The sequence below is a fragment of the Anabrus simplex genome, chromosome 1 (assembly GCF_040414725.1).
Source record: "Anabrus simplex isolate iqAnaSimp1 chromosome 1, ASM4041472v1, whole genome shotgun sequence".
NCBI classification, from domain to species: domain Eukaryota; kingdom Metazoa; phylum Arthropoda; class Insecta; order Orthoptera; family Tettigoniidae; genus Anabrus; species Anabrus simplex.
The window spans coordinates 711,514,546-711,538,330 of record NC_090265.1 but is presented as its reverse complement, the minus strand read 5'-3'; the positions used below and the strand labels follow the sequence as shown (position 1 = coordinate 711,538,330).

At 38.9% G+C, this 23,785-nt stretch overlaps 1 protein-coding gene across 1 annotated transcript in view; it reads right to left on the bottom strand.

Annotated features, from left to right (window-relative positions):
• Positions 1 to 11,695: 11,695 nt before the first annotated feature.
• LOC136857380 (uncharacterized) overlaps positions 11,696 to 23,785 on the bottom strand; it is a 59,473-nt gene continuing 47,383 nt past the window's right edge. Inside the window, exon 3 of the mRNA XM_067136014.2 lies at positions 11,696 to 11,878. Coding sequence (XP_066992115.1) covers positions 11,764 to 11,878 — 115 coding nt within the window. The 3' untranslated portion in view covers positions 11,696 to 11,763. The remainder of the gene's footprint in view (positions 11,879 to 23,785) is intronic.

The window sequence follows — 23,785 nt, the reverse complement described above, 5'->3', positions numbered from 1 at the left end:
CCACTTAAAAGAGGGGGTAAAAGAATTGAAAAACATAGTTGAAATATTTTTGTTGTTATTACTAATCTGTTTCCTAGGAGTACCCAATGAGTCGGAAGATCTCAAATCAATACACTGGTGGTGGAAAAATCTCCTCCAAGCCAGAGGAGAAACCCCCTCTTCACTGCTAATTTGGAATAAAATAAATGTAGAATTTAATAAAAGTGAAGATGAAGAAGCTCTTTTCAGGATTGAATTTAGAGTTATTTAGTGAATTGTGGTGCTATAATTTGGAATAGGCCTAAATTGTAATTCTAGCCCAGGTCATACTACTACTACTACTACTACTACTACTACTACTACTACTGAGTCTCTGCCTTAAGTGTGCACACTGCTCATTCAAAGCGCGTCAGAGTGGGGATCGAATAGCTGGAATACTATGATGAACCAGTGTGTTACGTACCAGCAGTTTCAGAAAATGTATGAACCAGAGGAATGGCATGCTAAAGAAGGAAGTTTTCTAATTTCCCGCCAATATTCAGTCAGGCTGTTATACTCGGTACACAGCAGTAATCCCATCTATTGGAGTTGAGCGGCAGCATAAGAGACAAAGAACATCACAACAAACAATGGTCAATGTAATGTTATTGTTGATCAATCTTATGCTTTCGATATTGTAGGCCTTCACATTTATTTTTCTTCCGACCCTGAAATACAACTCTTATCATATTCGGTAGGTAAAAGTCAATAAAACATAAATGATCGGAAATTTTATTCCCTATAACTTTTGTAATGTAGTACTTTTCGTTAGGACCAATAACATAGGTATTTAAAAATTACATTTTAGATGCCTTCCCCTAAACTACAATTTTATCCAGGGTGAATAGAATTTTTTATAACTTAGACCGTAGTTTCTTATTTTATCCAGGGTGAATAGAATTTTTTATAACTTAGACCGTAGTTTCTTATTCCTCAACTGTATATTGTACCGGGAACAGCGGTACGGAACTAAGTCCCTGCAGTTAAAATTTAAAACTTCGCTCTACGCGCTGGCCCAGCAGCAGAAGTCAGCCAGGAACAGTGAGCAACCTGTGTGTGTGACATAGAGTGGGTTGACATCACAGCCTGCCTCCCCATGACACAGAGAGAGCCTACGTCAATATGGAATGTTCCAAGAGTTTCTTCGGCTAATAACTTTCCTCACAGTAATAGCTGGATAAAATCAACTGCATCATTATGTAGATCCATATTTTATCTCTATTCCTACAAGGTTTGGTAAAATTCCGGCAAGAGACTACGAAGTTGTTAAGCGAAATGTGAAGACATATTTTGGCTTGGATCGTGTATAAATTGAAAGCTGGTTCCCTCAGCAGAACAAAGGACGAGCTGACAGTTGTAGCGGAAGGACGTACGTGCCTCTCGCTGCGCTTTCTCTCTCCTTGTCAGGCGCTCTGTACTCTTCAAGTATCAGCCAGGCATTTGTACTTATTGGTACATCTTCGAAGGAGCACTGTCTGAGCTGTAGCACTTCTCAGTGCTCGCTCTTTCTTTTCCTCTGTTTCAGGATTTCTTTCAGGAGGACCAGGATGGAGCAAATAATCAAGAGATACCGGACAACTACGACTACAAGGTAACTGTAGAGGCACACAAGCGGCGCTCCGAACAGTGACTGCCCCCAACGTCAGACTTTCGGCGCTGGTGGTGTTCAACTGGTGGGGGAAGCTCACCTACCAGGAGACGGCTTACGTGGCCCTTACCATCGAGCGCATCGCTTTGTCCATCGAAGAGGAATACTACGAGACCATCAGCGATATAATACCTGGCTGGGCGGTCATCCTCCGCCCCAAGGACGCAGCCTGCTTCCGGATCTACGAGGAGCAGGCGTCCCAGCGTTCCAGGTTACCCGGCTACCAGGACTCAGGGAGCACCTGGACGTCTCAGGCTACCAGGAGGCAGCCACGCAGATGGAGCCGGGGACCGAGGCTGAGGACGACAGTCAAGTCAGAAATCTACTCTGAGCGCCGCGACAGCACGACCCCAGTTGGAAAGCTGTATTTTACGAAGTACACGCAGACCAACAAGGCCGCCAACCTGGATCGTCGACCACCTACCAAGGCGAAGTGGTCGCAGACGCAGGCCTACCAGGAAGAGCCTGTTACCCGGGCGCAAACCAGGAAATTGCCCGTGATGGTGGATGGCAGCACGGCAGTGGGGAAGGATGCCCCCGTGGCATTCTGAGGCCGCTGTTCAGGTCCAGCCTGCCAGCACATCTGTTGAGCTACAGACCTCAATGTGCGCCCCCCAGGACCGGGAACGCAGTCAAGTGCTAGCACCGACCGATGACGACGACGCCAGCCAGGAGAAAGAAGAAGACGGCGACGCAACGGAGCCACCAGCTACCCTGGGGTCATCAGGCCAGGAGGAGGGCCACCAGGACGAGGCCTCTTCGCCAGCCGAGAAGCAACCCCCGGGAAGAAGAAGAAGACGACGCCAGACCAGGAAGCAGAAGGCGACGCTGGCCCATCAGGAGAGGGCTGCCCAGCCGCAACCCAGGACTGCGCCCAGGACAGCAGCTGACCGAGGAGCCAACCAGGAGAGGGCCTCACTGGATAGCGGCAGTCAGGTGAGATTGAAACGTCCCCCTCAGCAGCTCTTGCAGTGTTTCCGCTGTCTGAGGTGGGGCCACTGGCTGGTCAGCTGTGGGCTCCAAGTGAGGTGCAACCTCCCATCGCAGTTGCCCAATCTATCGGGCCATGGCGCGGGCAGCCCTGAAGATGGTTTTCCGTGGTTTCTCATTTTCACACCAGGCAAATGCTGGGGCTGTACCTTAATTAAAGCCACGACCGCTTCCTTCCCAGTCCTAGCCCTTTCCTCTCCCATCGTCACTGTAAGACCTATCTGTGTCGGTGCGACGTATAGCCAATAGCAAAAAATAATTTTTTTTTAAAAAGGATGGTATTTCTCTATCAGTAACAAAGAAATGCACTTTTTAACTTTTCCGTAATTTCTGTCTGTCTGTATTGTTGTATGTATGTATGTATGTATGTATGTATGTATGTATGTATGTATGTATGTATGTATGTATGTGTGTATGTACATGCATCACGAGAAAACGCCTAAAAAGAATGTAATGAAATTCGGTATGCAAAGTCGGGGAATAAGTCGCTGCAATCTAGGCTATAAATAATTTTATTCATGCTGAGTGAAATGGTTCTTTAGGAGAAGGCCTAAAGTATAATTCTCAGATATTTATGTTATTAGTGGTTGTATCTTTATTAAAATTGGTAGACAAAGTTGGAGAATAAGTTGCTACAATCTAGGCTGTAAATAATTGTATTCACACTGGGAAAAATGGCAGTTTAGGGGAAGGCCTAAAATTTTATTGTGAATATTTATGTTACTAGTGCCCTATCATCATGAAAATCGGTATGCAAAGTTGGGAAATAAGTCCCTATAACCTAGGCCATAAATAATGTTATTCACGCTGAGTGAAATGGTAGTTTAGGGGAAGGCCTACAATTTTATTGTCAAATATTTTTTATTAGTGGTCCTATCGATAAATACTACACAACTGAAGTTATATAGTATTAAATTTCTGATCATTTATGTTTTATACATTGTTACCGTACCAGCTATCATAACAGATATTCATGAATTTGGATTTTTGTTACTAAGTACATATCAGCGCCGAATCACGAGAAAATAGGTAAACAGAATTTAATGAAAATCGGTATGTAAAGTCGGAGAATAAGGAACTGCAGTATACGCTATAAATAATTTTATAAGACGCCCTAATATAGCAGATTCCAAAGTAAATTAAATGTGAAGAGCTACAATATAGAAAGCTCATAAAATTGATCAACAATAACATTACATTGACCATTGTTTGTTGTGATGTGCTTTGTCTTTTCTGTTGCCTCTCATCTCTGATAGATAGGATTACTGCTGCGTGCCGAGTATTTTTTTAAATTTGCTTAACGTCGCACCGAAACAGATAGGTCTTATGGTGATGATGGGACAGGAAAGGGCTAGGAGTGTTAAGGAAGCAGCCTTGGCCTTAATTAAGGTACAGCCCCAGCATTTGCTGGTGTGAAAATGGGAAAGCACGGAAAACCATCTTCAGGGCTGGCGACAGTGGGTTGGTTATTATTTTACAAGTTGCTTTACATCGCACCAACACAGATAGGTTTTATGGCAACAATGGGACAGGAAAGGGCTAGGAGTGGGAAGGAAGCAGCCATGGCCTTAATTAAGGTACAGCCCCAGCATTTGCCTGGTGTGAAAATGGGAAAGCACAGGAAACCATCTTCAGGGCTGCCGACGGTGGGATTTGAACCCACTATGTCCCAAATACTGAATACTGGCTGCACTTCCGTGACTGTAGCTATCAAGCTCGGTGACAGTGGGGTTCAAACCCACTATCTCCTGGATGCAAGCTCACAGCTGCGCGCTCTTAACCACACGGTCAACTCGCTATAAATTGCACATAACTACAGATCATTCAGTACAAGCCACATTAGTGCAAATAATGTTCATACTGGAGCACTGAATCTGATATGAAATGAAATAAACATGAAGACCATTGAGATCATCAATCAATCAATCAATCAATCAATCAATCAATCAATCAATCAATCAATCACCACTGATCTGCATTTAGGGCTGTTGTCCAGGTGGCTTTTAAAGAAGTTGACAAATTATTCCTAACCCTAATTCCTCTTCCTTTAAATAAATACAGTATGTACCTATTCTATTCGTACAGGCTGTTAGCTTTAGTATCTCAATGCACTGCCAGAAGATAATTAACTGAAAAGGATTTTATTCACTGAACATGTATTCAACAAAGCCTTCAGGAAATATATATTTACTATATCTGGTTACAACCGTGTTAACAAAACGTACAGCTTCTAATAAAGAAGATGGCAACTACTGTGTGTGAGTCTGTGATATCCGTGGTGGATAATGGTGTAAGATGCAGTGAAAAATGTGGCAAATGCAGAAGAGTAGTTAAAAATGGGATTCTGTGTCGTAAGTGTGATGAATGGTACCATTTTCGTTGTGCAAATATTGTAAATAGGTCTGATATTGAAGAAAGTGTGTGGCTGTGTCCCGAGTGTAAACAAACTGATAGTGAGGTAGAACAACAAGAAAGAGAGACTTACGAATCTATGCTTAAGATTTTAGGAGTGCTACAAGAAGACTTATGTGCTCTGAAACTTGAAAATGAAAGCTTAAAGGACAGAATAAAGAAACTGGAAGATAAAGAAGACAGTGGAGAAGAAAGATCGCCGTGGACGGAAGTGACGCGCAGCCATTTTAGGCCTAATGTTAAACATATGGGAGAAACTACGTACAACTTAAAACCGGGAAAAAACTCTTTGCAGTGCCAAAATAGATTTCAGTCATTGCAACACGTTCCAGAAGAAGACACATCATGTTTTCCGAATAATTTTAAATCCAGTGGAGGTAACCTACAGAAGAAGAAAACCAACCGGAAGTCAAGATCGCCAAAAATTCATCTCTACGCAGACAGTCAAGGGTGGGGTATGGCAGAAGGCATCAAGGATGAGCTACATAATCCAGAAACTGAGGTTTTAGGACTAATAAAACCAGGTGCCAAAACTGAAGACGTCCTTTCAAGTTGTGATCCTGTGTTAGAGAAGGACAACTACGTGGTGATTGTGAGTGGTACAAATGACATTGCTGCAAATGAAGGTGAGGAACTAATTACGACCCTCAGAGGTAAGATTTCGAAACTAACTGGCTCAAAAGTAATTGTAGTTAATGTGCCACCCAGGTATGACCTTATAGAAGACTCGTGTGTGAACAAAGCTGTACATGATGTAAATATAAAAATCAAGAGATTAAGTAAGAGTTTTAGAAATGTCTATGTAGTAGATACTTTAGGTCTTGGCAGGCAAATGTTCACTAGGCATGGGTTACATCTGAATGGTAATGGAAAAGCAACTCTCTATAGACAAATTGCTACAATTATCAACAGGGATTTGCAGACTAATATGCACTTAAGAAAACCCATACCACTAAATTGGCATATACAGGGAAACTTGCCAGAAAACCCAGATCCTTAAATCAAGATCTATGTACAAAGATCTGGGTTCCAGGGACGTTCTCAACTCATGAGTCAAATGTTACCCAATTACAACAGTCAAGTTTTAGGGAGGAAGTGGGTCTGAGATTGCTCTTGGTAAACTGTCAGAGTGTAGTAAATAAACAAATAAAATTCAGTACATTGATGGAATCTTATGAGACTGATGTGGTGGTAGGAGTAGAATCATAGTTGAGAGAAGGGGTGGGTAATAGAGAAGTATTTCCAGAAGGGTATACAGTCTATCGTAGAGACCGAGGAGATAAAAAGGGTGGGTGGGGGGTGTTTATTCTGGTCAAGGAAACTTATTGTTCACATGAATGGTTTACTGATGAAAGGGATGAAATATTAGGGATAAAATTAGTTTGTGATAATATGAAGGAGGTGGGAATTACAGGAACATATAGGCCTGGAAGAGAGGAAAGAGACATGAAAATATTTGAGAAAATAATAGATTATACTCATAAAAACAATAATAATGATGTGGTAATAATTGGGGGAGATCTAAACTTGCCTGAAGTTGAATGGAATGGAGCTGCAAGTGAAGCCCATAAACAGAAACTGACAAATAAGTTAATTTGGGAGGGAGGATTTACACAAGTAGTACAAGAACTGAAGAGCCTCCGTGGCTCAGACGGCAGCCCGTCGGCCTCTCACCGCTGGATACCGTGGTTCAAATCCCGGTCACTCCATGTGAGATTTGTGGTGGACAAAGCGGAGGCGGGACAGGTTTTTCTCCGGGTACTCCGGTTTTCCCTGTCATCTTTCATTCCAGCAACACTCTCCATTCTCATTTCATTGCATCTATCATTCATTAATAAATCACTTTGGGAGTGGTGACCCCATCGTACTAACAGCCTTTATCTGCTTCATTCATTACATCCCTGACCCGGTAAATGACTGGAAAACAGGTTGTAGGTTTTCATTTTCAGTACAAGAACTGACTCGTCTCAACAACTTGCTAGATGTATTCTTGGTTAAACCATGGGAAATTGTTGATAAAACTGAGGTAATTGAAGGAATAGGTGACCATAAGGCTGTAATAATGGATGTAGGACTTGTTCCAAAAATGCTTAATAAGAGGGTCACACAAGACAAGAAATTATACAAAAAAACTAAAGTTGCTGAATTTGGGACTTACCTTAAATCACAATTCAGTTGTTGGATAAGTGAAGGGAGTAATGTGGATACACTTTGGGCTAAATTCAAAGGAATCATTTGGGAAGTAGAGAAGAGATTTGTACCTGTTAAGAAGGGTAAAATGACCTCAGACCCTGTTTATTATACAAGGGAAATAAAGAAATTAAAAAGAAAATGTAGAATAGTAAACAGGAAAATCAAAGAGGGTAGGGAGAATAGAGAAACTAGAAAACAGCTAATGAGGGAACTGAACAGAGTGAAAAAGGAAGCAAAAGAGAAATATATGAATGGCATACTTCACGAGGGTAATGACCACAAAGGGAAATGGAAAAAGATGTATTCATATATTAGGAATCAAAAAGGAAAAGGAATCCAAATTCCTACAATGGTGGGAGAAGGGGGTGAACACTATTCAACAGATACTGAGAAAGCAAATCTATTTAGTAGGGAATTCAGAGATTCAGTAGAAGATTGTCAGGAGTTGGAAACAATAACAGAAGATAGAGAGGGAGAAACACAGAGGGAAACAAGAAGCTTCTCATTCACAAATGAAGATATTTTCAGAGAAATCCAATTGCTTCAGCAAGGAAAAGCAGCAGGAAGTGATCAAATTAATGGGGAGGTATTAAAGACAATGGGGTGGTACATAGTGCTTTATTTAAAATTTCTCTTTGACTATGTCATAAATAATAGTGTATTACCAAAAGAATGGAAGGAATCTATAATAATACCAATTTATAAAGGAAAGGGTGATAAAAGGAAACCAGAGAACTACAGACCAATCAGCCTGACCAGTATAGTTTGTAAAATACTGGAGAGTTTAATAGCAAAGTACATCAGAGGGATATGTGATAATTAAAATTGGTTCATGAGGAGCGAGTATGGATTTAGAAAGAAATTTTCTTGTGAGGCACAACTGGTGGGATTTCAGCAGGACATATCAGATCAGTTGGATTCAGGAGGTCAGTTAGATTGCATAGCCATAGATCTTTCCAAAGCCTTTGATAGAGTGGAACATGGAATATTATTAAAGAAATTGGAGGGAATAGGATTGGACGTAAGGGTTATATGTTGGATAAGAACATTTCTAAATTCAAGGGTTCAGAAAGTCAAAGTAGGAAATAATATATCACAGGAAGAGAAAGTTTGGATGGGAATCGCACAGGGTAGTATAATCGGTCCGTTACTTTTCTTAATATACACAAATGATTTAGGGAACAATATAACATCCAAAATAAGATTGTATGCAGTTGATATAATTGTTTATAGGGAAATAAATAACATTGAGGATTGTTCAGAATTACAAAGGTACCTTGAAAGTATCCAACAGTGGGTTGAAGAAAATAATATGAAGGTTAATGGAGGCAAATCGACTGTTACAAGCAGGAGCTTTAAAACTGAATTTGAATATACTTTGGATGAGGTAGTTATCCCAAAAATGGCAAGTGCAAATACTTAGGTGTGAGATTTGAAAGTAATTTGCACTGGAAGGGTCATGTTGATGACATTGTTGGGAAAGCATACAGATCGTTACATGTCATAATGAGGCTACTTAAAGGATGCAACAAATAATTTTTAAAAAAAAGTTACTTAAGTATGGTTCGTCCATTATTGGAATATGCAAACAGTGTTTGGGATCCTCACCAAGAATACCTAATAAAAGAAATAGATAGTGTGCAGAGGAAAGCAGCAAGATTTGTAACAGGGGATTTCAGGAGAAACAGTAGTGTATCAGAAATGTTAGAGGAACTTGGGTGGGAAACTTTAAGTAAGAGAAGGGAGAAAACTAGACTTATAGGATTATATAGAGCCTATACAGGAGAAGAAGCATGGGGAGAAATACGTGAGAGGCTTCAGTTGGAAAATAATTATATTGGCAGAACTGACCACAAGTATAAAATTAGAAGGAATTTTAGCAGAAGTGACTGGGGTAAATTTTCATTCATTGGGAAGGGCGTGAAAGAGTGGAACAGTTTACCAGGGGTAGTGTTTGATCCTTCCAAAATCTGTACAGGTATTCAAGAAGAGAATAAACAGCAACAGGGGAAATAAATGAAATGTTAGAGGGCATTCAACCAGTGCAGGCTATTGTAAATAAAAAATGTGTGTTAAAAAAAAAAAAAAACATTAATTCCATCCCCTGGTCCATGGAGTTTGGACAGCCAAAGTAGGGGACTGCCTGTAGGGGTGAAGTACAGTGGGGACTTTGAGGGCCCTGGGACCACTACGGTAGCTGTGAAGGCCCTTTAGGAACTCTGAAAAGTGGTGGCAAAAGGAGGCTCTGGTTAAGACGCAGCAGGTCGTTATGCTACTTAGGTTCCAAAATGGGTTAAAAAAAAAAGAAAAAAAGTAAATAAATGCAATGTAAATTTTAATCTTATACCATTTGCATAGTATTATTTGAAGTTATTCCACATACTGTATATGAGTTGACTATGCTTGTAAGTACAGAAGATATTATAAGTAGAATTTTGTAAACAATATAAATTTGTTATGGATGATCTGTTTGTTTAATAGAAAACATTTGTTAGCATAAATTGTATATTATTGTATTCTAGAAACATTTTTTTTTTCTTCTCTTGTTAATTTAAAATTTAGTGCTTGACAATAATGTATTTTAGTGTACCATTTGCCACCGATGTAGACACCTCATTTGCAAATAAAGAGATTTTGATTTGAAGAAAAGTCGAACAACAAACAATTCTTTCCTTGCAGTTAAACACTTTCTCGTGGGTTTCCTTCGCATGTTCTTAGTAGTGCCATTGTATTTAAATTGATCAACCCCCATTAACAATGGCTTGAGGTCGAAAGAGGACTGAAAAACATGCGAAACCGGAGTCCTCGGGCTTTAATGATCTCACCTCAGATATTATAAAGGAAGCTGGAATGATCTGGAAAGAAAATAAAATCCCAGAAAATCAGAGAAAAATAATCATCCCACTGTTTAAACAGAGCAACAGACAGAAATGTGGAAACTATAGGGGCATAACATTGTTGTCACACACCCTGAAGCTGTTGGAAAAGATCACTGAAATGAGACTTAGGAGGAACAACAAAGATTGAAGAAAGATCGAAGTACAATTTTTTTTTTGCTGGTTGTTTTACGTTGCACCGACACAGATAGGTCTTACGGCGACAATGGGACAGGAAAGAGCTAGGAGTGGAAAGGAAGCGGCCATGGCCTTAATTAAGGTACAGTCCCAGCATTTGCCTGGTGTGAAAATGGGAAACCACGGAAAACCATTTTCAGGGCTGCCGACAGTGGGATTCGAACCTACTATCTCCCGAATACTGGATACTGATGATCAAAGTACTATGGATCTCATTTTTGCCTTAAGAATGCTTACAGAAAATATTGGGAACATGGAAAGAATCTTGTGATTACATTTATGGACACTGAAAAGGCCTATGACAGTGTCCCTCAGAGCAAGATCTGGAAATGCCTGGAAGACCTCAAGGTGCCAAAGTACCTGATCAGCAAAGTGAAGATGCTATACCGAAATAGCTACAGCTGTGTTCATATAGGCAATAGAACATCAAAATTGTTAAAGACAAAGAGAGGTGTCCAACCAATCTTGTTCAGAGTAGTAATGGAAAAGATCATAAAGTCTAACAAGAAAATGGTCAGCAGACCAAATGGCCTGGTATTTGCTGCTGATGTGCTGGTATGAGGAGAAACAGAAGCTGAAGTACAGAAAAAAGTTGGCCAAGTGGAACATATTGTTCAAAAAATTTGAGATGAAGATAACCACACCAAAGACTATAGAAATGACCATCAACAAGAAAGGAACAAACTCAAACCTCTGTTTTGGAAGGAGCAAAACTAGAATCAATTTCTCACTTCAAGTACCTCGGAAGCACAATCTCCAAAGATAACACCGTCAAGCAGGAAATACTCAGCAGGACACAGAAAGCATCAAACTTTTACAGTCAAGTCAGAAATCTACTCTGGGACTGCAAAATACCACAAAAAGCAAAAACAACCCTGTATCACACCTACTTCATACTGATTCTCACATGTGGTTTAGAGACATGTACTCTACTAAAGAGTGACTACAGCAGAATTCAGGCAACAGAAATGAGATTCATTAGAACTATGAATCAAACTACTTGAAGGTAGTTGGCATTGAGATCCCTGTTATTACCAATATAATAAAGAAGCATAGACTTCAGTGGTATGGGCACATTATGAGAAAGAAGAGCAAGAGACCTGCCAGAAAATACTTTGACCTTAACAGTCCAAGGAAAAGACCAAGGGGAAGACCAAGGAAATGCTGGATGGACACAGTGAAATCAGCTATGGAGGAGAGAGGTCTCAAATGGGAAGATGACCTGGAACTGAAGATGTATGCAGACTGGAAGAGATGGCAAGCGCTTGTACACTACATCCGTGAAATTGGAGTTGGAAAATAATGATTTGGTAGAGAGTTTTAGAAACTCTCAACAAAGGTAACAGAAGTAAAAACCATGAAACTCAACAAGCAGTTTATTGTCTGCGTTATATATTTACATTACAAGTAATATACAACATTTACGCATCAATTGCGGTAAAGGCGTAGTTGTGTCTCCAACTCCTCCATTGTGCTCACCTGGAACTTTTCTTCCTGCTGCCTCAGGAGCTCGAAGATGGCTGACAGCTGCGCCTTCTCTATCCTGAAACAAAATAAAACCTATTCATTCATACCTGGATGAGCAACAGAGTCACAGATCTGTAAGACTTGGGTATAAGTCAGCTGAAGTTCAGCTAAATCATTTGAACAGTGTTTGTGTTATATTTCTTTGATATTAACATTTCTAGTAGGCATATGATAGCATCCCTAGAGAAATGGTTTGGAACAGAAAGAAAAATACATACTGAATACATGCAAGTAATGTACAACAATTTTTGCAGCAGTGTCCAGACCCATGTGAGTAAAAATGTAACTGGACTATGACAGGGAAGTGTGCTGGCACCACTGCTGTTGATAATAATAATAATAATAATAATAATAATAATAATAATAATAATAATAATAATGAATAAATGAAGTTGTGAAGGAGAAACAGGGAATATTTTGGGGACAAGGAGCTAAAGGTGAGGGTGTTGTGATCAAATGGAGATGAAGTTCAAAGTTAAATAGACCTGCTGATTGAGTAGATTGCTAATTGAAAATGAAAATGAAAATAAGTTTGCAAAAAAGGTAAGACAACGATTGATTACACAAAAAACAGAAGAGAAAGGTACTGTATAAATTGGAGGTAAAAGACCTTGAAATTGTGGAAAGCTTCAAGAGGAAGCAAACTGGTGCAGGATTGGACATGGAAATAAATAAATGGATACAACAGGGAAATTCATTTTATCACAGTGTGAGGAGCTTGATCAGGAAGGGTAAGAAAGTAATGTATAAGATGTATTATTGCCCCATTTACAATCAATCTTAAATGGGTTTGATGTAGGCTATTGTTATACCATCTCTTACATATGGGTGTGAAGCATGGACTACCTTTTGTACAGAAGGCAAAGAGATGATTCTTGGAAGAATATCACATTTGTGGCAGTGTTGGATTTCGGCATCAATATTTGCATTTGCTGAGAGATGGCTACCAAGGTATGGGCAGTGTTCAATGTTCTTCAGAACTTCTCAATGATGATGATGCTTGATGTTTAATGGGGGTCTAACATCAGGGGAGTTCTCAACTCATGAGTCAAACATTACCCAATTGCAACAGTCAAGTTTTAGGGAGGAAGGGGGTCTGAAATTGCTCTTGGTAAACTGTCAGAGTGTAGTAAATAAACAATTAAAATTCGGTACATTGATGGAATCTTATGAGACCGATGTGGTGATAGGAGTGGAATCGTGGTTGAGAGAAGGGGTGGGTAACAGAGAAGTATTTCCAGAAGGGTACACAGTGTATCGTAGAGACCGAGAAGATAAAAAGGGAGGGGGGGGGGGTGTTTATTCTGGTGAAGGAAACTTATTGTTCACATGAATGGTTTACCGATGAAAGGGATGAAATATTAGGGATAAAATGAATTTGTGATAATATGAAGAAGGTAGGAATTATAGGAACATACAGGCCTGGAAGAGAGGAAAGAGACGTGGAAATATTTGAGAAAATAATAGATTATACTCATAAAAACAATAATAATGATGTAATAATTGGGGAGATCTAAACTTGCCTGAAGTTGAATGGAATGGAGCTGCAAGTGAAGCCCATGAACAGAAACTGGCAAATAAGTTAATTTGGGAGGGAGGATTTACACAAGTAGTACAAGAACTGACTCGTCTCAATAATTTACTAGATGTATTCTTGGTTAAGCCATGGGAAATTGTTGATAAAACTGAGGTAATTGAAGGAATAGGTGACCATAAGGCTGTAATAATGGATGTAGGACTGGTACCAAAAAGGCTTAATAAGAGGGTCACACAAGATAAGAAATTGTAAAAACTAAAGTTGATGAATTTGGGACTTACCTTAAATCACAATTCAGTTGTTGGATAAGTGAAGGGAGTAATGTGGATACACTTTGGGCTAAATTTAAAGGAATCATTTGGGAAGGAGAGAAGAGATTTGTACCTGTTAAGAAGGGTAAAATGACCTCAGACCCTGTTTATTATACAAGGGAAATAAGAATATTAAAAAGAAAATGTAGAATAGTAAACAGAAAAATCAAAAGGGTAGGGAGAATAGAGAAACTAGAAAACAGCTAATGAGGGAACTGAATAGAGTGAAAAAAGAAGCAAAAGAGAATTATATGAATGGCTTACTTCAAGAGGGTAATGACCACAAGGGGAAATGGAAAAAGATGTATTCATATATTAGGAATCAAAAAGGGAAAGGAATCCAAATTCCCACAATGGTGGGAGAAGGGGGTGAACACTATTTAACAGATACTGAGAAAGCAAATCTATTTAGTAGGGAATTCAGAGATTCAGTAGAAGATTGTCAGGAGTTGGAAACCATAACAGAAGATAGAGAGGGAGAGACACATAGGGAAACAAGAAGCTTCTCATTCACAAATGAAGATATTTTCAGAGAAATCCAACTGCTTCAGCAAGGAAAAGCAGCAGGAAGTGATCAAATTACTGGGGAGGTATTAAAGACAATGGAGTGGTACATAGTGCTTTATTTAAAATTTCTCTTTGACTATGTCATAAATAATAGTGTAATACCAAAGGAATGGAAGGAATCTATAATAATACCAATTTATAAAGGAAAGGGTGATAAAAGGAAACAAGAGAACTACAGACCAATCAGCCTGACCAGTATAGTTTGTAAAATACTGGAGAGTTTAATAGCAAAGTACATCAGAGGGATATGTGATGATAAAAATTGGTTCATAAGGAGCCAGTATGGATTTAGAAAGAAATTTTCTTGTGAGGCACAACTGGTAGGATTTCAACAGGACTTATCAGAGCAGTTGGATTCAGGAGGCCAGTTAGATTTCATAGCCATAGATCTTTCCAAAGCCTTTGATAGAGTGGAACATGGAATATTATTATAGAAATTGGAGGGAATAGGATTGGACATAAGGGTTATACGTTGGATAAGAACATTTCTAAATTCAAGGGTTCAGAAAGTCAAAGTAGGAAATAATATATTACAGGAAGAGAAAGTTTGGACGGGAATTGCACAGGGTAGTATAATCGGTCCGTTACTTTTCTTAATATACGTAAATGATTTAGAGAACAATATAACATTGAAAATAAGATTGTATGCAGATGACATAATTGTTTATAGGGAAATAAATAACATTGAGGATTGTTCAGAATTACAAAGGGACCTCGAGAGTATCCAGGAATGGGTTGGAGAAAATAATATGAAGGTTAATGGAGGCAAATCAACTGTTACAACATTTACAAACAGGAGCTTTAAAACTGAATTTGAATATACTTTGGATGAGGTAGTTATCCCAAAAGATGGCAAGTGCAAATACTTAGGTGTGAGATTTGAAAGTAATTTGCACTGGAAGGGTCATGTTAATGACATTGTTGGGAATGCACACAGATCGTTACATGTCATAATAAGGATGCAACAAAGAATTGAAAGAAAAAAGTTACTTAAGAATGATTCGTCCATTATTGGAATATGCAAACAGTGTTTGGGATCCTCACCAAGAATACCTAATAAAAGAAATAGATGGTGTGCAGAGGAAAGTAGCAAGATTTGTAACAGGGGATTTCAGGAGAAACAGTAGTGTATCTGAAATGTTAGAGGAACTTGTGTGGGAAACTTTAAGTAAGAGAAGGGAGAAAACTAGACTTATAGGAGCATAGAGAGAAATCCGTGAGAGGCTTCAGTTGGAAAATAATTATATTGGCAGAACTGACCACAAGTACAAAATTAGAAGGAATTTTAGCAGAAGCGATTGGGGTATTCATTCATTGGGAAGGGCGTGAAGGAGTGGAACAGTTTACCAGGGGTAGTGTTTGATCCTTTTCCAAAATCTGTACAGATATTCAAGAGAATAAACAGCAACAGAGAAAATAAATGAAATGTTAGAGGGCATCTGACCAGTGCAGGATATTGTAAATAAAAATGTGTGTGATTAAATTAATTCCATCCCCTGGTCCATGGAGTTTGGACAGCCCAAGTAGGGGACTGCCTGTACGGGTGAAGTACAGTGGGGACTTTGAGGGCCCTGGGACCACTACGGTAGCTGTGAAGGCCCTTCAGGAACTCTGAAAAGTGGTGGCAAAAGGGGCTTTGGTTAAGACGCAGCAGGTCGTTATGCTACTTAGGTTCCAAAATGGGTAAAATATAAATAGTAAATAAATACAATGTTAATTTTAATCTTATACCAATTGTATAGTATTATTTGAGGTAATTTCACGTACTGTATATGAGTTGACTATGTTTGTAAGTACAGGAGATATTATAAGTAGAATTTTGTAAACAATATAAATTTATTAAGGATGATGTGTGTGTTTAATAGAAAAAATTATTAGCATAAATTGTATAATATTGTATTCTAGGAAATTTTTTTTCGTCTCTTGTTAATTTAAAATTTAGTGCTTGACAATAATGTATTTTAGTGTACCATTTGCCACCGAGGTAGACACCTCATTTGCAAATAAAGAGATTTTGATTTGATTTGATCTTGGTCATTGGCCCCTAATGGAACAAATTGAGACAAAATGTAATGACAATTTAAAAGTCCAAAATCATCCACTGACCAGAATTCAAAACGTGAGGATGAAGAATGCATGGATGAATATGAATTTAAGACAATCGGTAGATCCGACCCAATGCCCCACCTTCCCAGAAACTATCTGAAAACAATAGTATTACTGACCAAGAGACTGCTTCTAAAGCACACTCTTGAAACGATTCTTGATATCTAAAGGGGTCCAAAATCCAGGTCATTGGCCCCTTATAATAGCTAGTAAAGTAGAACCATAGTATTTATCATGTTGCGGTACTAATCAAAAGTAGCGTAGACTCACGGTGTTCCACACATTATGGTGCTATTTACAAGTATCGTACGTCGCACAGGTAATGCAGACCTATGGTGTTTCTCACATAATGGCACCACTCATAGGCAACATAAACCAATGGTGTTCCTCACATAGGTGTACTAATCACAGGCGCCGGTATTCCCATGGTGTTCCTCACATAGTGGGTACTAATCACAGGCAATGCAGACCTACGGTGTCGCTCAAATACTGGCACTGATCACAGGTACTGTAAACTGAGAGTGAAGCCACTCTCTTCTGCTACTAATCACAAACCTGTTTTGTACCTAACATAGTTGTACTACTTGCAAGTAAAGGTGACCCATGGTGTTCCTGCATGATGGTACTAATCACAAGTAGTTTCATGGTTCTCATACAATCATCCCTTGGTCATCCCTTTTAGTCACCTCTTACAGCAGGTAGGGGATACCGTGGCTATATTCTCTGTCTGCGTCCCCCACCCACAGGGGGTAGAGAGAAAGAGAGAGAGAGAGAGAAAAAGAAGGGACCCGTCACTTCGAAAAATGAAGTAACGGACGAAGAAAGGCAAGGGCCACGAAGCGCGTGAAAATGAAAGACCTCCTAGGCCTCGAATGCTCTAATACCGTTGGGCTTGGAAAAGAACAAGAGCTGACCAAGGAAGGTCGGACAGGATAGATGAAAGTGAAGAGCCTGGCACAAGTAAGTGGAAGCAGTGCCAAGACTCAGCTAAGTGCCCCACGGGTGCCAACCCACATTCCCAAGTTGAGAGCCCCTGGGCCCCTTTTAGTTACATCTTACGACAGACAGCAGATACCGTGGGTGTATTCTTCATCTGCGTCCCCGAACCATAGGGAGTGCAGAACTTCTCCTCGGACTGTGATTGTACGGCACATGTTGATGGATTTGGGTGCAGGTTGGTGAAGAATCCTGAGAGTGATCGGCGAACTAACATTAGTGTTCTGGAAGAAGCAAACTCCACTAGTATTGAAGCTATGATTATCAGGCACGAACTCTGGTGTACAGGCCATATTGTTAGTATGCCTGAATTCTGTCTGACAAAATGAATTCTGTATTCCCAGCTAAAGGATGGTCAGAGATGACCCGGAGGACCACAGAAGTGGCACAGAGATACACTTGCACCGATCCTCGGGGAATTATTTTTCTGCATCATATCGGGCGATCAGTCAAATGCTCTGGCCATTTCCCCTATTATGTTTGTCATGTCTTCGGATCGAATGAACAGATCAATGCAATAAATATATGATGCTAAAATGTTGGCAGCTATCCAAGTTTGCATACGTCGTGTAGAGTTTAATTTATTATGTCAAAATCATTTCAACCGACGTAGTAATTCCATCTCTTCGACTCATTGCAATCGTCAAATTATTCTCTAAGTTGCTACACGACACCTCTCAGAAATTTTTATTACGCATCACCAACAAAAAGAGTATATATATTTTACGTAGGGTTCAACCGGGAACCCATTTCTTCATACTTAAGATTCACCCACAAATTATTCGTCCGGCAATGTCAATTCTCAATTACTATCTAAAAATCAGTCTTTCAATAGCACGTTAATCATGCAAGTTCAACCTAAACTTATCTGCTAAATCAAATAATTTATCCTCAATAATATCCTTTTTTTTATAAATTTGAATTTTATTCATGATCATGAATTAATAGAAGAAAAGAGAAAAAGAAAAAATATATATATATAACTTTCTATAACAAATATTCATCATGCTTTCCTTGAAATATTATATCGCCTCTTTCAAAATAATTCGATCATTCTTCCTTCAGAATAAATATCTTAATCGCCTCATGAAAAACAAAGAAAAGTTTGCCTACTTCCATAAATTGTAGCTGTTAAATGAATTAAATTACTTAATCAAATCAGATGATTGAATAAATGAAAGCAGTTACATGCATTGAATAAATTAGATAAATCAAACAAAATAAACTTGATTTCAATTCTGAATACACTTATTTTCAGTTCCGATATCAATTTCATCTTCATGTATCTTGTAAAAAAAATATTTATAATATCGGCAATGTCAGCCAAGTTCCAAGAAATTTATATATCAATCATTTTATCATGTCATTAATATGTAAATGTAACCATCTAGTATTCTAATATCTCTGGTAGGTACTATATAATAGCAATGATATACTATCAATCGATGTCACTGACGTGCCTCAAATTCGCATCCGGGTCCGAATAATATTTCATAACATCCCAAGGAATACAGCTGGTGACGTATTTCATTTGCTTATGGCCGAGAATAAAACTTAAGAAGACATTTCTCCCTTTAAATTATGGCTCCATCCATAAATATCAAATAACATTCATTACCCCGTTTGAAATTTTCCAAGAAGACATCAAGTTTTATCCTTACTTATACTTCATTTATAGATTGTATTTTGAAGACAGTTTCGGTTAGCCCACCACTACACTATGTTACGTAACATCATATAATCACATATATCTAACCCAAAAATATCACATTTCATTCTTACAGTCGTGCTGCACATATCAAATAATGTTAATGGTTAGTAACAAGTCATAATTACTACCAACAACTTTCAAATATACATACACCCTTCCATATATCATTTTGAAATATCATAATATCACGCCATACTCAAATTCACATATATCTCAACGAATACTCATATGTATATTCTCCACAACATATATCTCATAACCTTATCTACCAATCACTTTCCCCGCGGCATAACATTTCAACATACCACACTGAAAATACGACGTTGCATAATTGGGTTAGTTTTCAGTCATATCACCAAATATTTGCGTTACTATAAAAAAATAAATACATATTTGAATAACATGAGCTCATATTTACTCACATGTAATTGTGGTAAATCGGCAACCAAGTCTTAATAACACGTAAATTATTATCTTCTTTCTGTTTTACGGTTAAAGTTTACCGTATTAAATACGTCGTTTCATTTTAGCACGAGAAGAAAATCGCCTTAAATCTCTGCATATATGATTGTAAACATTCCTACGTATTGGCATTGATTATACATTATTGAAGAATACCTACGTCCACACGTATCAACGAACCACATTAAACTCTTTGCGAAGATATTGCCGATTGGAATTTTCTCTCGAAGACATGAATAACAACTTTCGCACTACAAATTCACAGCTTAATTTATATATCATTTCTAACATTTCTAACTACTACCAATAAAAAAAAAAAAATCGGAACTTAGCTGTCATTTGCCGATGTTACTAGACTGGGCTAGGTTTCCATGTGATCATCCATGGCCTGCGGGCTGGCACTGGACATCTACTGCGTCATGATTATGCACTGGAATGCATGTTTGGGATAGCAGGCTCGGGGTAGCAGCATCGGCAGGGCGGCTTCTGTCAGGTTGTCAGATCCATCTCTAGTTTAGCTCCTCATGATGACGGCGATGAGTACATGCGACAAAATATTGAACATTGTCATTAGGATCAGGAACATAGTCTTCTGCAATATATTATTCAGGATCTAATTTGTAACTTTTTCTACAAGTAATCCAAATCAGAACTTCAACGATAGAATCTAGTGACAAGACTTTAAGAATATAATCTAGTCAGCTCTCAATTTCACTGTCGTTAATATCTTCAGTGTATATATATATTATTATCTCGTTTAATGCAATACGCGAAGTTTGAATTGGAGTTACGGCTACCGACGAAGTGTTTAAACTTCTTCTCTCTTGATTTTAATTATTTAATCTGTTCGGTAAAACGCTAGATTTTGGTGTGATCCTTTAAGATTCGCTTGAAGTACTAATTCTTTAGCTTAATCTTCCTCCTTCTGTATACGACGGTTTCTTCTGCGTAGAAAATCTCGTCCCGTTGCAGTGAAAATTTTTACTGTCCAACTCGATTTTTTTTAACTCATTGGGCCCGAGCCACGGAACCGTTCCGTGCTTCGTCTCGGTGGACCAAACGCTGGACCACGGAACTGTTCCGTTGTCTCATTTTACTACGTAATTCCACTTTTCCTCAAGAGATGGCAGAGTGAGTTGCATTTGTGATTTGTGTAGGGACTCTTTCTTTGCAATGTTATATGCTCTTTGGTAATATATATCGATAGTGTGCTTGGTAATATTAGTTTGAAGTGGGCTATCTCTACCTTTGAGATTCGCTTGTAAACAAGATGGCTGCCAGTATAGAACTGATATTTACAGATATATAACCAACGACATTAAAGATATGTCGTTGTATATAACCCCTTTTAGGAAGTAATGATGATTAGGAATGTAATTTTTTCAGTGAAATTAGTAGTAATATTAGTACTAGTGTGAGCAATGCTCCTGAATAACAAATAGATGTGGAAATCGAAGAGAAAGTGCAAAGAGAAAACTGGGTTACAGCTCAGCATGCGGACTGAGTAGGCCTACGGTCCCGTGATGCTAATAAAATAAAGTGTTTTACTGTATTCCTTGTTCCGCAGTTTGTGGTATGGAAGCCTTTTGTGTTCATGTATATTTAAATCTTTAATGGTCTTGTAACTAAGAAATTTCTCATGATATGAAGCGACACTATATTTCCTCCAAAATAATCCCAGCGCCAATGCAGTTTCAATCCAACAAATATGCAGGGCTCAATGGGTTAACAATCCCCAAAAAAACATTCTATTTTTTTTTATCACGGCCGCATGGATTCTTCCGGTCCGCACGTCTAACTCCTGAAACCATGGCCTGTCTGCATCGCCAAATTAGTATTTTTCTCAGACATGTTACGGCTTCTTTGACTTTCTGCACCCGTACTTTATTATTTTGATAACCACGGCCCCTTTGATTCATTGTGTCCGTATATATATATATATATATATATTATTATTATTTTTTTTTTATTGTATAGCCCAACCAAGTGAATCTTCTCACGTGCAGGGCAAATTCTAACACCGTATGACCACGTTTATCTCGTTATCAGGACGATGAAAACGGTACACACTAAAGACCTAAAGACCTACATGAAGAAATGTCAAATTAAAACTGACAAGGGAAGCTACTGTACTCGATCGTTCAGTATGGCGAAGTAATGTCTTTGAAGGAACTCAGCGCTTTGAGCAACAACACCGGAAAACAGAAACTGACAAGCGCAAACATTAGGAAACAACAGGAAATTTTGAAGAAAAAACAACACTACACAGCCAGCCCCCACCAGATCAAATATATGCCAACAATGCAGCTCCAAGATTGGTCTTTTATTAGCAAGTGATAGACCATCATTATTGCCCCATTCTGACAAGTCATGCAGCAGAGACCTGAACAGTGACAGAGAGACACAAGAGTAACCTCCAGACTAGCGAGATGAAATTTTAAAGTAGTATGATAGTTTAATCTATACTCTGAGCAGATCTTCTGAGCTGTTCTTCAAGAAATGGAAGATGGAGTAAAAGTTAATGGTAGGCTAATCAACAATCTGAGGTCTGCAGATGACACAGTCATTTTGGCTGAGAATACTGAAGCTCTTCAGCATCTGCTAGACGGAATCGTAGCAGAAGGGAATAAACTTGGTCTCAAAATTAACACTGACAAGATGAACGTGATGGCCATTTCCAGAACTCGTAACACACATTCCCATTTCCCATTTATGGGAAACCAGTTGAACGAGTGCAAAAGTTTAAGTACCTTGGCAGCTGGATTACAGAGGACTTAGACCCAGATTTAGAGATCCGTGTACGAATTGAAATGGCCTCGTACTAGCTTTCTGAAAATCAGGAATCTAGTGTGCGACAGATGCCTCAGCATGGAGACATGTAACAACTTCGTCAGATGCTATGTATATTCAGTGCTTCTGTACAGCGCTGAAACATGAACTCGGAAATGTAACACCATTAAGAGAATAAATACCTTTGATATGTGGGTGTTCTGAAGGATGTCACGGATCTCATGGACTGACCATGTCTCCAATGCTGCCGTACTCAAATGCATGAGGAGGGAACGAATGTTGATGTGTATAATCAAGAAAAGAAAGTCAGCCTACCTTGGGCATATTATGAGGAATGAAAAGTACAACCTACTTAAATTGATCGTGCAGGGTAAAATTAATGAACGTAGGGGTCGTGGTCGAAGGAAACACTCTTGGCTGAGGAACTTATGGGTTTGGACAGGACTAGCTTCTAGGAGACTGATGAGGACAGCCGAACATCGTATAGACTTTGCTGTGATTGTGGCCAACCTTTTGTAATGGAGAAAGCAGTGCAAGGAGGTAGTAAAGACAGACAGGCTAGAGTAAGAAATAAGGAAGGAAGGAAATCAATTGGAGGAGAAAAGCTTTGAGACAGAGTAGAGAGAAATAAACTGAGATGGTCTGGACATGTTCAGAGGATGGATGAGGAAAGGATACTGAAGCAGATAATGGAGGGTAAGATTGAAGAAAGGAGAGTAAGAGATAGACCCACACTGATATGGGTGGTTGGCCATGATCAAGAACAGCATAATAAGTAGGAACCTGGGTTAGAACACAGTGTAGGAGTAGAGCAATGGTGGTTAGACAGCAGAGGATGGAAAGGTGCCATCAACAATCCGACACAGCTGGAGCTGAAAAAGGGAAACTGATGATGATTAAAATTTTTAGTATATTTAGGAGACAGTTTTTACAATTTGCTTTATCTTGCACCAACACAGAGATAGGTCTTATGACAACAATGGGATAGGAAAGGGCTTGGAGTGCAAAGGAAGCAGCCGTGGCCTTAATGGGAAACATAGAAAATCATCTTTAGGGCTGCCGACTGTGGGGTTAGAACCCAATATCTCCAGAATGCAAGCTGACAGCTATGCGAGAAGAAATTAGTTTGTAGCGTTATTTTGTTCTTGAGTAAACCAAAATCATCAGCTTCCTCACTGTTTCTTTGTTCTCTAGGAACCAGCAAGTAAATTGGCATGCCTTGTGACATATCCAATTGAAGCCACTTAATGAGTATGTGCCCTCCTTGTGCTACACAGTGCAATCATTTATTAGGCAGTGTAAATTAGAATTGGTACTGTTTACTGTCCTGGAAGATCTCTGTAGTACGCCTCATTTCTTGCACAGGCTTGGTAAGGTAATTTACTTGGCTTCCTACTTTATTCATGTAAGTTTCAAATTGAACAGTTATTTACTTAGTGTAAA